Source organism: Thamnophis elegans, chromosome 2, assembly GCF_009769535.1.
Source record: "Thamnophis elegans isolate rThaEle1 chromosome 2, rThaEle1.pri, whole genome shotgun sequence".
Lineage (NCBI taxonomy): Eukaryota > Metazoa > Chordata > Lepidosauria > Squamata > Colubridae > Thamnophis > Thamnophis elegans.
The window spans coordinates 7,267,194-7,282,413 of record NC_045542.1 but is presented as its reverse complement, the minus strand read 5'-3'; the positions used below and the strand labels follow the sequence as shown (position 1 = coordinate 7,282,413).

Here is a 15,220-nt window from a genome sequence, read left to right as displayed (position 1 = left end):
AAAAAAAGTAATATTCTTCTATTGTCTCCAGTAACAGTAGAACACTAGAAATTGTGCAGCTGAAGAGAAGTTAAAGATTTCTCCTTATTGTCTGTGATGGAAAATTCTGGAAGATATTGCTACTATTTCCAAAAGCACTTACTGAAACTATTTCAATAAATGGAATTAAGTTTCCTACTTGGCAGCTGGATCATATTCCGACCAGATCCTCTTGAACTCATCGAGATGGTGGGGACCCAGAATGGACCAGTCCCGAGTGAGATAGTCAAAATTGTCCATGATGACAGCAACGAAGAGGTTGATGATCTAATAGATTAAAATGAGGAGAGCAAAAAAAAATCAGAAGCAAGCAGCTTGATCCTGTGAAGGTTACTTAGAAATAAGTCCTGTTGGGCTCAGCAAGTGTCCATAAAACTACTCAAGTTGAAGAAAAGGAATTGATGCGCCAGAGCGCCTTAGTGAGAGTCAGCAGGTCTTTCTAAGGGTCATCGCTTTGATTTGGGCTTGGAATATATTCAATAACACAACAGAAAGTGTGCTGTCGTCGCAGTGGTGGGTTTCAAAAAATTTCCGAACCTACTCTGTGGGTGTGGCCTCCTTTGTGGGAGTGGCTTGCCACCCATGTGACTTGTTGGGAGTGGCTTGCCAGCCATGTGTTCTCTCTCTCTCTCTCTCTCTCTCTCTCTCTGTTTCCTTCCTTTTGTCTCTCTGTCCCTTTTTCCTTTTTTTCTTTCATCTCTCACTTTTTCTTTCTTTTTTTTCTTTTTTTTCTTCTTTCTTTCTTCCTTTCTTCCTCTTTCTCTCTCTGTGTGAGTCTGTGTGTGTGTGTGTGTGTGTGTGTGTGTGTCAGTGGTGGGTTTCAAAAAATTTTGTAACCTCTTCTGTAGGTGCGGCCTGCTTTCCGGGTCAACTGGTGGAACCTCTTCTAACCGGTTCGGTAGATTTGACGAACCGGTTTTACCGAACTGGTGCAAACTGGTAGGAACCCACCTCTGTGTCATCGGTAGGATGTCTCTCAGTATTTTGGACTGTAATTTGCCTCCCCTTTGGCTGGGGATGAGGGGAGCTATATTACATTGTATTACATTTGATTGAAAGACATTTAGTTAGAGAACACCGTTTGCCCACAATGCCCTTTCTTTTTTTTTCTTTTTTTTAAAAATATTTTTATTAGTAAAAGAAAAATACAACAACCAATAACTGGTAAAAAACAATACAACATTCACTGTTTCGCTTTACATTTGACTGCATTTCAAGACGTTCCCATAATATCAAAATCGTTATAGACCTCAGAGGTTTGGTATCTTCTTCCCTCCCTCCCTCTTTCCTTCCCTTGTTTCTTCTTTCCCCCTCCCCTTCCTTCCCTCCCTCCTTCTCTCCTTCCCTCCTTCCTTCCCTCCTTTCTTTTCCTATCCTACCTTTCCTTCCCTCTCTCTTTCCTCTCTTCTTCCCCCCCTCCTTCTCTCATAGCTTCCCTCCCTCCTTTCCTCCTTCCCTCCTTCCTTTCTCTTCTCTTAAGTTCCCTCCTTTCTTCCCTCCTTCCCTCCTTCCTATCTACTCTCCTTCTCTCCTTCCTTCCCTCCCTCTTGCCCTCCTTGCTTCCCTGCCTTCTTTCCTCTCTCCTTCCTATCCCACTTTCTTCTCTTTCTTCTCACCTTTCCACCTCTCCCTTCCCTTCTCTCCTTTCTCTTCGTCCTTTTTTAACCTTCCCCCCCTTCTTCTACCCTTCCCTTTTTCCTATTCCTCTCCTTTCTCCTCTCCATCTTGTCTTTCCTACTACCCCTCCCTCCCCCCAGTCTAACCTTTGTTGCATTTACATATTTTCCTCTACTGAGGGCGACCCGGTTCTCTTTCCTTTCCTTCTTTAAAAAAGGCAAGCTTTCTTTTCAACAAGGATCGTATGCCCCACATTTGGGATCGGAGGAGGCCTTTTTGTCAGAGAATGTTCCTGAGCATCAATTCTCCTCGTTTTAGCAATTGAGCCTGAACCAATGAGGAATGGAAATGGGATAAGCCACACACAGATCATTGGTATCATTAGTAACAATGCAAGAGCCTCATCCGAGGCTGAAACAGTGCTGTTGCTCCTGCTGTTACTGACTAAGCAGAGAAACAGGAGAAGCACGTTACAGGATCTGTGCAACGGAGATGAAACAGCAGCCAGAGGGGGGGGGGGGGTAAGAGCAATTTTAAAGAGATAAACTGCAGGAATGGAGATAGCTAAGCGGCACCCACTCTGGCTCCCAGCTGTTAATTTGCTTCCAATTGCAGAAACAACTTCAAGATGACACATATGTTCTCTTGAGTTTAGGTCTATTTTCAGGCAGCACAACCGGTGCATCAAAACTGACATGCACGGCGGGAACCAATGTTTTAGTTCGGTAGTTATAATGAGATGGATCGTGGCTCTGCAGAAGAAGGGCTAGGTTGATGGATCTAGAATCCAGCTGCTAAATGGGAAGAGCAGAGGGTACTCTTATGTCAGGAACTCACCAGGAAGGCACACAGCATGAAGAAGCTGATGAAATAGACAATAGCAAAGTTGCTACCACAAGTGAATTCCTCCCCAGGTTCATAATCAGACTCGGGGTCACAGCGCTTGCCAGGCAAGCTGGCCAACATGATCTCCTGCCAGGCTTCCCCTGTGGCACACCTAGAAGGACAAGATGGGGGGGGGGGGGAGAAAGGCTGAATGTATCCTGCCAGAACAGAGAGAAGGTAAAAAAATATGGAGCGAATAGACAAAAAAAACCCTCTTTAAATTTCTTTGGGGGACGATTTAGGAGATGCACCTCCTAAAGTGCAATGCTGGGGGGAAAAAGGATTAAACAGAGTCAAATACTATTAGATCTAAGATAGGAGACAAGTAGGAAATCCGAGGACTGGAAGTCAGCCCGGGAGGGTACATTCCATGACAATATATGTGCCCATCTAGAGCAGTCAAGCTAATATTGATGGAATCTATTTTTTATTACATTTTAGGAGGAAAGACAGAAAAACAGATACCACAGATATAATAAAAGACTTGTTAGAAATCATCTGTGATGCTCAGAAGCACTGCATGTTTTGGTAAGAGCTGAGGTGGCGCAGTGGTTAGAGTGCAGTACTGCAGAGCTGACTGTTATCTGCAGTTCAGCGGTTCAAATCTCACCGGCTCAAGGTTGACTCAGCCTTCCATCCTTCCGAGGTGGGTGAAATGAGGCCCCAGACTGTGGGGGCGATATGCTGACTCTGTAAACCGCTTAGAGAGGGCTGAAAGCCCTATGAAGCGGTATATAAGTCTAACTGCTATTGCTATTGCTGGTAAACTCACTGATTGCACCCTCCAAATCACCATTATATCGTGTTTCCCCGAAAATAAGACAGGATCTTATTTTCTTTTGACCCCTTGAAATAAGCGCTTGGCCTTATTTGGGGGGGAGGTCTTATTATTTTTGAGGTGCAGGAGGAGGCAAGCGTGGCTGCTGCTGTGCTGCAATATTTTCAGGGAGGGCTTATTTTCGGGGGAGGGCTTATACGCTCAAAAGCCCAATGGGCTTATTATCCGGGGAGGTCTTATTTTCAGGGAAACAGGGTAGAAAAAGGAGCACAACTACATTCCTACTATGTAGATGTATCTTTGAAAAGTTCCTTTGGTGCCTTTTCAACTTGTGCTCCCCACACCGTTCTTATTTTGGGGGTATTAAAGGGGAAATAACCAGTCTGTTGGGACAAAGTAATGCTTTGATAAATGTTGTCTATCCCTGCTTCCAAATACCAACATCTTGCTTTTAATTCTGATTTATTATAAACCTGAATTGGGCCAAACACTCAGATGGGAGTTCTTCTGACAGTTAGAACAATTAATCAGTGGAACAGCTTGTTTCCAGACGTCGTGAATGCTCCAACACTGGAAATTTTTAAGAAGATTAGATATCCATTTGTCTGAAATGGTATAGGGTTTTCTGTCTAAGCAGAGAGTTGGACTAGAACAGTGGTTCCCAAACTTGGCAACTTTAAGACTTGTGGACTTCAACTCCCAGAATTCTCCAGCCAGCAGAGCTGGCTGGAGAATTCTGAAAGTTGAAGTCCACAAGTCTTAAAGTTACCAAGTTTGGGAACCACTGGACTAGAAGACCACCAAGGTCCCTTCCAACTCTGTTATTCTGTCCTGTCCTGTCCTACCCTACCTTAACATTCTGTACAGCCACACTTTGTGAATTAGAATTTAGTTTGTGAATCGGGCCAGATTCTGTCAGCCCTTTGGAAAGAAGGGAGTAAGAAAGAAGCCGTTTGCTTATCTTCTCCCAAATTAAGAAGGAGCATGAGAAGGAGAGGAAGCGAGATACCTGAAAAGCAGCAACACAGCTTGTGGAAAGGTCTGGAAATTATTGTTGCGATTGATGGCTGTACCATCTTGCATAGCTATTTTGCCAAAGGTCTGAAAGACAAGGAATCCAATTTCAGGGTCATGACAAGATACAACAAATAAAAACTCAAAATGCAAAACTGGGGCACATAGTTCAGTCTTCCTTGCATTCTGTCTTCTCCTTTATAAGAACAGAGAATAAAAACTAGACTTCTGCTATGTTGCTAGAAGTGCAGCTGGTTGATGCTTCTAGAATACAGCAAGAGCTAATTTTCTGGCTCCAACCATAGAGGGGCAGTAAACGTTTCTTGGGAACATTATGCATTTAATCTGCACACTGTAGAAATGTAGGTAGTACTTAGGCTGGTTGGAACACCTACGCACGTACAAATATCTGTTGCATGGACATCGTTGCCGTGCACAAATGAAAGATTCAAAATCTTTTCAGTTCTGATAACACAGAGCCTCATACAAAGGTGCAGAGTTCTAACTCCTACCCCGCAAACGCCTACAAGTCACTCAGATCTGTGCAAAGATTCATTTGCAAGAAAAAAAAAATGCAGCAAGGAAGATCTGCTCACCTGCATGCCAATGACAGCATAGATAAAGAAAATCATGGCAATGAGGAGGGCTACATATGGCAAAGCCTGGATGGGGGGGGGAGAAAAAAGCAGTAGTGAATTTAGAGAATTAAGTCTGCAGCCAGGGCCAGATTAAACAGAGCCGAGGTGGCGCAGTGGTTAGGGTACAGTACTGCAGGCCACTTCAGCAGTTCAGCGGTTCTAATCTCACCGGCTCAAGGTTGACTCAGCCTTCCATCCTTCCGAGGTGGGTAAAATGAGGACCCGGATTGTTGTTGGGGGCAATATGCTGACTCTGTCAACCGCTTAGAGAGGGCTGAAAGCCCTATGAAGCGGTATATAAGTCTAACTGCTATTGCTATTGCTATCCTCCTGGTTTGACGCAAAACCAGTGTTCAATGCTCCTGTTAGCACATTTCCCAAGTATGTTTTTTTTTCCTCCCTACCCTGCTAGGACAAAGTATGCAGCAATTTTAAGTCTTAGGTTTAAGGCAATGGTTACTTTCTCATCATTCCCCTTCTGACCTGGAAAGATTTGATGAAAGTCCAGAGGAGGGTACGGATACCCTCACCTTTGCTGAGGAGCTTGACCAGGCGCATGACACGAAAAAGGCGGAAGAAGGTGATAGAGATACGGGAACTGTCGTCTGAGCTCTGTGGAGTCGAGTGGAATGGGGTCAGCGAGAGGTTAGATTAGAACAAGCAGCCCCGTAATAGAAACGTATGTATACATATGACACAGGTCAGCATACCAAATCCATCCTACCATCTTGCTGAATCTGCACAGCGTCCATCTAGCCCTGTAATCAGCTTTCAACTGGGGGCAGCAGCCATGACAGCGATGACCTTCTACTGTATTCTGTTCCAACAGTGGAGTTTCGTGGCACGACAAAACCGCGCTCGACTAAGCCGCGCCCGATTAAACCGCGTCGCTGACGTCATCAACAGGGCGACAACAGCGAGCGCGGAGAAAGAAGGGCGCTTTAAATAGCGCTTTGAAAGCAAGCCGATTCAACTTAAGGTAAGGGTTAGGTTTAGGGTTAGCTTTAGGGTTAGGGTTAGGGTTAGGTTAAGGGTTAGGGTTAGGTTTAGGGTTAGGTTAAGGGTTAGGATTAGGTTTAGGGTTAGGTTAAGGGTTAGGGTTAGGGTTAGGGTTAGGGTTAGGGTTAGGGTTAGGGTTAGGGTTAGGGTTAGGGTTAGGGTTAGGGTTAGGTTAAGGGTTAGGGTTAGGGTTAGGTTTAGGGTTAGGTTAAGGGTTAGGGTTAGGTTTAGGGTTAGGTTAAGGGTTAGGGTTAGGTTTAGGGTTAGGTTAAGGGTTAGGGTTAGGTTTAGGGTTAGGTTAAGGGTTAGGGTTAGGGTTAGGGTTAGGGTTAGGGTTAGGGTTAGGGTTAGGGTTAGGGTTAGGGTTAGGGTTAGGGTTAGGTTAAGGGTTAGGGTTAGGGTTAGGTTTAGGGTTAGGTTAAGGGTTAGGGTTAGGTTTAGGGTTAGGTTAAGGGTTAGGGTTAGGTTTAGGGTTAGGTTAAGGGTTAGGGTTAGGTTTAGGGTTAGGTTAAGGGTTAGGGTTAGGGTTAGGGTTAGGGTTAGGGTTAGGGTTAGGGTTAGGTTAAGGGTTAGGGTTAGGGTTAGGTTTAGGGTTAGGTTAAGGGTTAGGGTTAGGTTTAGGGTTAGATTTAGGGTTAGGTTAAGGGTTAGGGTTAGGTTTAGGGTTAGGTTAAGGGTTAGGGTTAGGGTTAGGTTAAGGGTTAGGGTTAGGGTTAGGGTTACGTTTAGGGTTAGGTTAAGGGTTAGGTTTAGGGTTAGGTTTAGGATTAAGTTTAGGGGGGTTAGGTTTAGGGGTTAATTTTAGGTTTAGCGTTTACAGCATGCTTCTGTCTCTGTGCTGTTGTCGGCCTGTGATGATGTCAGCTACGCGGTTTCGTCGAGCGCGCTTTAGTCGAACGCGGTTTTGTGGTGGAACCATGGAGTTTAGATGAATGGCTTTGCCATTGTACATGACGCTCCCATTTAGTTATCATAGTTAACACATGCACTTTGTCAGACAAACACATTTGTATATCTGCAAATACGTGAGAAGTAAGTTGCATTCCCTCGGCCACCAGTATCTACCTCCAGGAAAGTCTGAGCAGGCCACAATATATTGGGTCTATAGCTATGACTCCCCCTGCCTGCACAGCTGCCTGTTCTGTTCCTAATCCAGACATTTCTCTGGTCCAGGATTAATAGAACAGAGCTGTGTAGTTGCTAGGCAACTATGTCACTTTCCTTTTTCCTGCCTCCATCTGTAGCAAAGCCTGCTGGTCCCAGAAACAAGAAAGATGAAAGGAAATACTTAGCTATAAGTGGGGGCAAAAGTGCCAGTGGAGCCAAATTGCCATTATTCAAGACCAACCTAAAAAAATAATACCATTGCATGTATGGTTGGCAAGACCAAAATGATACTCCCATGCTATTCTTTTGGTTATCTTTGCCCAACAACATCTTGCATTCATTCCCAAGCCCTCCACCACATTTCTTCAGCATTTACAACACACATTGATACAGAGCATTTACTGAAGTCTGCCTGAATTGAAAGACATTTATTTTATGCAGTAATTTGCAATCCCTATGATAGGGAGGATTATCACACCAACATTTAAACCTCCGTGCTTTATCACTGGTCTGCTTCATTCCTTTTAGCCCAGGGGTTTCCAACCCCTGGGCGGGGCCCACTACCAAGCCATGGTCTATTTGGAACCAGGATCCATGAGTAGTGGGCTGGCCTGCGCATTCATGCGCCATCCCGTGCCTTGTGCAGTCTGGTTCTTCCTCACCACCACCACCCTCGCCACGCTGTCAGAGTTGAGGACCACTATTTTAGCCTACATCTTTGGCATACAGTTTTTTTATCACCTTACTTTCTTTATATCCTCACAGCAACCCTTGAAATAAGGCAAATAAGAACAACTCTGTGAATCGATGGGGATTTGAACCTATGCCTTCCTTCTTGTAATTTGGCACTCTAACCACACTGCCCCCTTGACTCCACTGTGGATTTTGTCACAGTCATTGCTTCTGTATTACATGGCTTAACTTTTTTGATTCATGGGGTAATACTCTCACACTATAGCTTCCTTTCCGTTGGAGGGGAGCAATCACATGATTGAAGATATGGTAGAGGTACATAAGATCAAGTACATAAGATCAAGCGAATGCTGGCTGGGGAATTCTGGGAGTTGAAGTCCAGACATCTTCAAGTTGCCAAGGTTGAGAAACACTGATCTAGTGCATGAAAGCAGCAATGCAGACAATATATGGAGGAAAAAAGAAATAGCAGGATAGAATCCGGGGATGAGCAAATAAAAGACAACGAAATTCAGAAAATAAAATAACTTTAGAACATATTATATATTCCCCAAAACGTATTCATTTCCTGCATAACTACAACAAAGCCAAAGCTCTGGAGAAAGTTGATTTTTGTTTGTTTTGTGATTTCTAGGTCCTCACTTATGAAAACCTAATGGCTCATGTTGGCCAGTCATTCTCTCTTGCTGATCACAGGATTGTGCACTGAGAGAGAACTGTTGATTGTTTGGAGAATAAAAGGAAAGGGGACCCATGTAAGCTTTGTTAAGCTCCTAGAAAAAAGGCAGGCTAACCCATCTAACAAATAATATAGCAAATAAATAACAAAAGCAAATTCTTAGCCTTTGTAAAAGCAGGGAGCTATATTTGAATTACATAGTCAGGTGGGGGAAAAAAAACCAGGTCCTTTCAGTAAAATAAGCATTCTACATGGGGCTGCTCTTGAAGAGTATCTGGAAGCTTCAGCTGGTGGAAAATGCAGTGGCATTGGCAGTCAAGTTGCCTCCACCACTGCCAGGCAGTGGCATCAGGCCTGGCAGAGGTGGGGGCAAGTTATATCAGCCAAGGAGCTTTTGTTGGGTGGGACCTAGGGAGAGATCCTTTTCTGCCACGGTACCCGCCCTTCGGAACACCATTCCTCCTGAAGTGAGATTGGCCCCAACACTCTTCAACTCCTGAATGGCCCTCTAAACTGGGTTTTGCCATCAGGCCTGGGGATCCCATGGAAGGGTGGAGCCTGTTAAATGGGCATTATAAGTTTAGACTGCGTTATTGTGTTACCGTTTTTACATTGTTTTTAATGGATAAACTATGTTGATTGTTTACTTTATCTTTTAACCGTGTCAGAGGTGGGTTCCTACCAGTCCGCACCAGTTCGGTAGAACCGGTTCGTCAAATCTACTGAACCGGTTAGAAGAGGTTCCACCAGTGGACCCGGAAAGCAGGCCACACCTACAGAAGAGGTTCCAAAATTTTTTGAAACCCACCACACACACAGACACACACACACACACAGACAGACAGACAGACAGACTCACACAGAGAGAGAAAGAGAAAGGAAGAAAGAAAGAAAAAAGAAAGAAAAAGTGAGAGATGAAAGAAAAAAGGAAAAAGGGACAGAGAGGCAAAAGGAAGGAAAGAGAGAGAGAGAAAGAGAAAGAGAAAGAGAAAGATAGAAAACACATGGCCGGCAAGCCACTCCCACCAGGTCACATGGGCAGCAAGCCACTCCCACAAATGAGGCCACACCCACAGAGTAGGTTCGAAAAATTTTTGAAACCCACCACTGAACCGTGTACATTATCCAGAATCGAAATTCAATCAATCAATCAAATAAACACACAGTATGACATATTCTGCCTCTTTCGACAGCTGTTCTGCAAATGAACTTCGACACTGCTCAGATAACTTCTATGGGACAAGTATCGTACTGGGGATCACTCACGTTGAATTCAGTAACAGCAATGTCTACGATACTCCCAACCACAATCAGAGCATCAAAGGTATTCCAGGCATCAACGAAGTAGTGCTGCAAGAGAACAAGAGAAAAAACCTCCAGAAAGAGCCAGTCAGAACTAATTCACATACACACACACACACACACACACACACACACACACACACACACCTATTTTATCTGACTGAGCAAAAATAGCATGGGGCTGTCCTATTAGCACCGTTTGGCCTCTGTTTTCCCTTGGGCAAAATTCAAGGTAGAGTTTGGGTTATATAACATCAAAATAACTGAAGCCCAATCTTGGGCAGAGCCTCTGCTTCCTTAAGATTTTTCCGATGTGTAGTGCTCCTGCTTCAGATTATTATTCATGTTGCAGAAAAACCAGAAAGAGCACGCAATGAGGAAACACAACACTCCCTTTCCAGACGCTTTTTATCATCTTAACAAAATTCAAAACCTGGACAGTTCAATTTTGTCCTTTGGGGCTCAAGACTGAAAGGTGGAGGGAAGGCACAGGCACAATATCTTACTCAGCATTATTAACCAACCTGAGTTGTTGGTATGGCTTGGTCTAAAAACCCAAAGGCATTAATGACACATTTTTCACCACCACCTATTCTACTTGAAAGTGTGATCTTAAAGTATAAAAAAATTGTGTTGGGAAAAGGCTCCTGTGCTGCAATACTGAATGCTTCAAGAGCCAAGGTGGCGCAGTGGTTAAATGCAGCACTGCAGGCTGACTGCTAGATCAGCAGTTCAGCGGTTCAAATCTCACTGGCTCAGGGTTGACTCAGCCTTCCATCCTTCCGAGGTGGGTAAAATGAGGACCCGGATTGTTGTTGGGGGCAATATGCTGACTCTGTAAACCGCTTAGAGAGGCCTGAAAGGCCTATGAAGCGGTATATAAGTCTACTGTTATTGTTTCTTTATTATATTAATGCTTCAGAATTTAATGCAAAGATGTATGTCTATCTAGAAGGATATCCTAAATTCCTGAAGATGTGTGGGAAGTTATCATCCAGTCCTCTCCCAGAAAAATGAAATATCCTAGGAAATATTGAAAAGGCAGAATATTTCTCTGGATGTGAAAAGAAACATGTTTTAAAAGACAGAATAGTTGCCTATAGCTTTCTGCCCATCCCCAGCTAATGGGCCATTAAGATGGCCAGGCTAGCCCACTTTACATAATAAAGACTTCTCCTCACTGCAGCTGTAGGGGGAAGGGATATTACTCAACTGACCACAAGGCAACTGAGAACTCATCACAGAGAGAGTAGCCCCCTGCATGGCACCATGGGAGTCTGACAACCAGTCAGAATACATTTCTTACACAGGAACAGGAAACAGAGAGGTGGGACTGAACAGGGTATAAAAAAGCCTAGCAAGCCCCTTCCTTAGCCCTTCTCTTCTTCTCCACCAACATTGAAACATGTGATCACCTTTTCTGGTCAGGGCTCAAGCCATGTGGCCCTGTCCAACAATAAACCATCTTTCCAAGCAGCCTCCATGTCTCAAGTGTCTTCTTCCCCACTTGGAGCTGAACCCAGAAGGACATTGCTTTCAACAGATGATATGCACCAAATAAAAGCATTTTTACACGCAAAGTTTAAAAGTGGAGGGTTCTAGAGATCGGCAAAGCCACATATTTACCAGAACCTGAAAGTCTGGCAAATAATCTCACATTACAGCAGTAACTGAGCATACTGGAAGGAATGTTAGCATTTTCTTGGAGTGAACACTGCACCATCGGGAACAAGGAGGTCCTCTAAAGGTAGCTCTATTAAAAAACTTGTAACAGGAGTTCCTCTCAACAAATTGTTATATATGATGCAGACGATTGAGGTAAGTAATCTTTTAAGCCTCTTAAATGAAAATCCTTCAACACAATGATAGTGATAACCTGGTCTTGATCAAAGGGTTCTGGATTTACGGTATGTGTTTACTTTTGCAAAACTCCCAAACCTTGGGTTTGAAGGCAATAATCTTCAGAAACATTTCAACAGTGAAGAGGCCTGTGAACACCATATTGAGCAGATCCATCACGTTATTAAAAGGCTCTGATTGTTCATAGTGCTGAAAGAAGAGATAAGGCATGAATAATACAGGAGAGTTTTGCAAATCTTGTGATTCAAGTGGGATTTGTCGAGAATCTCCTTATAATAAGAATGAACGCTGAACTCAAATTATCATCCTTCCTAGGTTCTTTAGAGTTTTCTTTCTTTCTTCTAAAGTCAGGCACACATAGGTTTGTGCAGATGATCCCATGGCCTTATCTTTGTCCTCTATTTTGCTGCTCTGCAGCTGAATTCCCAACTTCTGGGGCACCTCCGGCATCTCCACTTTCTTCATATGGCCTGGAGTGAATTTTCTCATAGTTTACCAATTCATTACATTCACTACCGAGGCCCCAAATATTAATTTTACATATTTATTTTAGAACTACGTTTGTCTATTCATCTTACTGAAAATAAGTATTTCTATTCATATCTTATTACAGTAGTGATAGCATGACTGCATTTTTTCTGTACGCATTTGGATCCCATTTTTATTCTAAAGGTCCACACATGAATTCATTCCAGAAAGCGATGGGTTGTCCTGCCTTGTTCATAGATTTTATAAGGATAGATTTGTAACCCGCTTATCTATTCTCACCATTTCTATTTTTTTTTCCTTAAAGAGGAAATAACTGGGCAATGCCTTTTGATTTAAGAGCCGAGGTGGCGCAGTGGTTAGGGTGCAGTACTGCAGGCCACTTCAGCTGACTGTTATCTGCAGTTCAGTGGTTCAAATCTCACCGGCTCAAGGTTGACTCAGCCTTCCATCCTTCCGAGGTGGGTGAAATGAGGACTCAGACTGTGGGGGCGATATGCTGACTCCATAAACCGCTTAGAGAGGGCTGAAAGCCCTATGAAGCGGTATATAAGTCTAACTGCTATGGCTATTGCTATTTGTGGCACTATAAATGATGCTTCTCACCTGTACAGCCAAAGCAATAGTGTTCAGCAGGATCAGTACAAACATGATGTATTCAAAACAAGTGGAATTGACCATATACCAGAATTTGTACTGGTATTTGTTCTTTGGAATATAGCGTTGTAAGGGTTGAGCCTTCAAGGCATATTCCACACATTGCCGCTACGGGAAAAGAAAAAGAAAGCAATTCAGCTGAGCAGTAACAGAGAACTCTCCCCCCACCCAAAAAAAAAAAATCTTTTGCATATTTCTTCAGCAACACCCTGAGCTGCTAGCTGCAACTGTATTCACAACCGAGAGCAATATTTTCTAATTTTGTAAACCAAAGCTCCAATACACATGAAGAAGACTGGTATATGTCATTCCATGAGTGCTGAAATTCCTGATGCCATTTCTTTCTGCATACTAACAGTCTACTGTTATCTACTGACAAAATTCCAAATACAATATTCCTGCACTTTCCTGTTCTTTATTCTGTTATGAGGGGTGTTAATGCTGGATAGGTGTTGTTTGGATTTGAATTATTATTAGGTGATCTGGTTATAAGCAATTCATGGGAAACAAAAAACTCTGATCAGACCTCATACCAAAAAGTTCTTGCAAAAATAATTATCTATTACTTTCAAAAATCAGAAGAACTAAACTATAGTGGTTTTTTTCCCCTTTGTTCTGTCTTTTTTTAATAAAAGGAACCCAAAATGGCTCACATGACTGCTACTTTTTCCAGTTTGCTATGGCTGTATATTCTCCCTCAATAAATAAATACAAATAATAAAACATGCATGACTTTTCAAACTCCATCTCCTTTTCCCAATGATAACACTTTTGTACTGATGTATATTATTAGAATGCATTCTAAACCTGATGAATAATGGATTGTATTTATTAAGGAGTGTTCTCAGAACAAAAACAATTAATAAATAGGGGTAAAACTTCAGAAATGAAAAGCATTCTTTTATTCAGTGTGGAAAAACTGGGAATGATTTCATTCTTCTCAGTACAAAGGGAAAACTGAGGAGGGAAATAGTAATTTGATCCCCATTAAAGGTAGGTGAATGGGACGTAGAATGGCAAAGTCCTTGATCACTGTGAATGGAGGAGGAGGGGAGGGAGAGGAGGAGAAGGAATGGAGGAGGAAGAGGAAAAGGACTGTGGGGTCCTTGGTGCTCTCTGAGCTTGGTGGTTTTCTTGCAGATGTTTCACGACCCAGCTAGGTAACATCATCAGTGCTAGAAAGAAGTGAGGTTTGCAGAGAGGACGAGGAGGGGAGGGAGAGGAGGAGAAGGAATGGAGGAGGAGGAGGAAGAGGAAAAGGACTGTGGGGTCCTTCATTCTCTCTGAGCTGAATGAGTAATTATGGGAGTAAACTAATCTTTCTAAATATGATGGAACTGTGTGATATTCGGAATTCTCAGCCAATGTGGCTTTCTTACAGTTGCAATCCCAACACAACATAAAGATTATCAAGTTGGGGAAAGGTGGACTAAGCCAGAGGTGGGTCCCTACCGGTTCGCACCAGTTCGGTAGAACCGGTTCGTCAAATCTACCGAACCGGTTCGAAGAGGTTCCACCAGTGGACCCAGAAAGCAGGCCACACCTACAGAAGAGGTTCCCAAAAAACTTGAAACCCACCACTGGACTAAGCCAATGTCATTTAGAGAAGGAAAAAATGGAATCTGAGATGTTATTTCACAAGCAAACCCAAGGAGTTGGGAATTGGAATGCTACCTGGTTCTTGTCCAGCTCACAGTTTTTGTATTCCTGCTCTCCTTGGGCCCGGAAAGTGATGATGACAAAGCCCACAAAGATATTCATCATGAAGAAGGCAATGATGATGATGTAGACAATGAAGAAGATGGAGATCTCCACCCGGTAATTGTATATTGGTCCTTGGTTTTCTGCGTTGGCATCAATAGCTTTGTACAAGAGCCTGGCATAGATTAGATGGTGACAAAGAAAGTGTAAGAGGGGGCATAGCAGGAATGGAGAAAAAGAAATGTTTTTTTTAAAAAAACAAACTCACACACAAACACACACACACACACACACAGACTCACACAGAGAGAGAAAGAGAAAGGAAGAATTCAATTCAATTCAATTTCAATTCAAGAAAGAAAGAAAGAAAGAAAGAAAGAAAGAAAAAAGAAAGAAAAAGTGAGAGATGAAAGAAAAAAAGGAAAAAGGGACAGAGAGACAAAAGGAAGGAAAGAGAGAGAGAGAGAGAGAGAGAGAGAGAGAGAAAGAGAAAGAGAAAGAGAAAGAAAGAAAACACATGGCCGGCAAGCCACTCCCACAAAGGAGGCCACACCCACAGTAGGTTCGAATTTTTTTAAAAAAATTTTTGTTACATATTTTATTTTATTTTATAAGCAAAGTGTAGCTTGGGTTTTCCCCATTAACATCTTCTCATACGTATCATTCATTTTACATCATATTTCTATTTCCAATTTCAGCCATATTATGTTATTTCCATATATTCCATCTTAAGTTTAATTTCTTCTCAATAGATAAACAATATCA

The 15,220-nt window shown here is 42.9% G+C and overlaps 1 protein-coding gene across 1 annotated transcript in view; it reads right to left on the bottom strand.

Annotated features, from left to right (window-relative positions):
- CACNA1F (calcium voltage-gated channel subunit alpha1 F) overlaps positions 1 to 15,220 on the bottom strand; it is an 89,417-nt gene that overhangs the window by 23,455 nt on the left and 50,742 nt on the right. Inside the window, 9 exon segments of the mRNA XM_032210685.1 lie at positions 179 to 306; positions 2,494 to 2,653; positions 4,329 to 4,420; positions 4,930 to 4,995; positions 5,455 to 5,595; positions 9,677 to 9,799; positions 11,690 to 11,800; positions 12,704 to 12,862; positions 14,429 to 14,630. Of these exon segments, the coding sequence (XP_032066576.1) occupies positions 179 to 306; positions 2,494 to 2,653; positions 4,329 to 4,420; positions 4,930 to 4,995; positions 5,455 to 5,595; positions 9,677 to 9,799; positions 11,690 to 11,800; positions 12,704 to 12,862; positions 14,429 to 14,630 (1,182 nt within the window).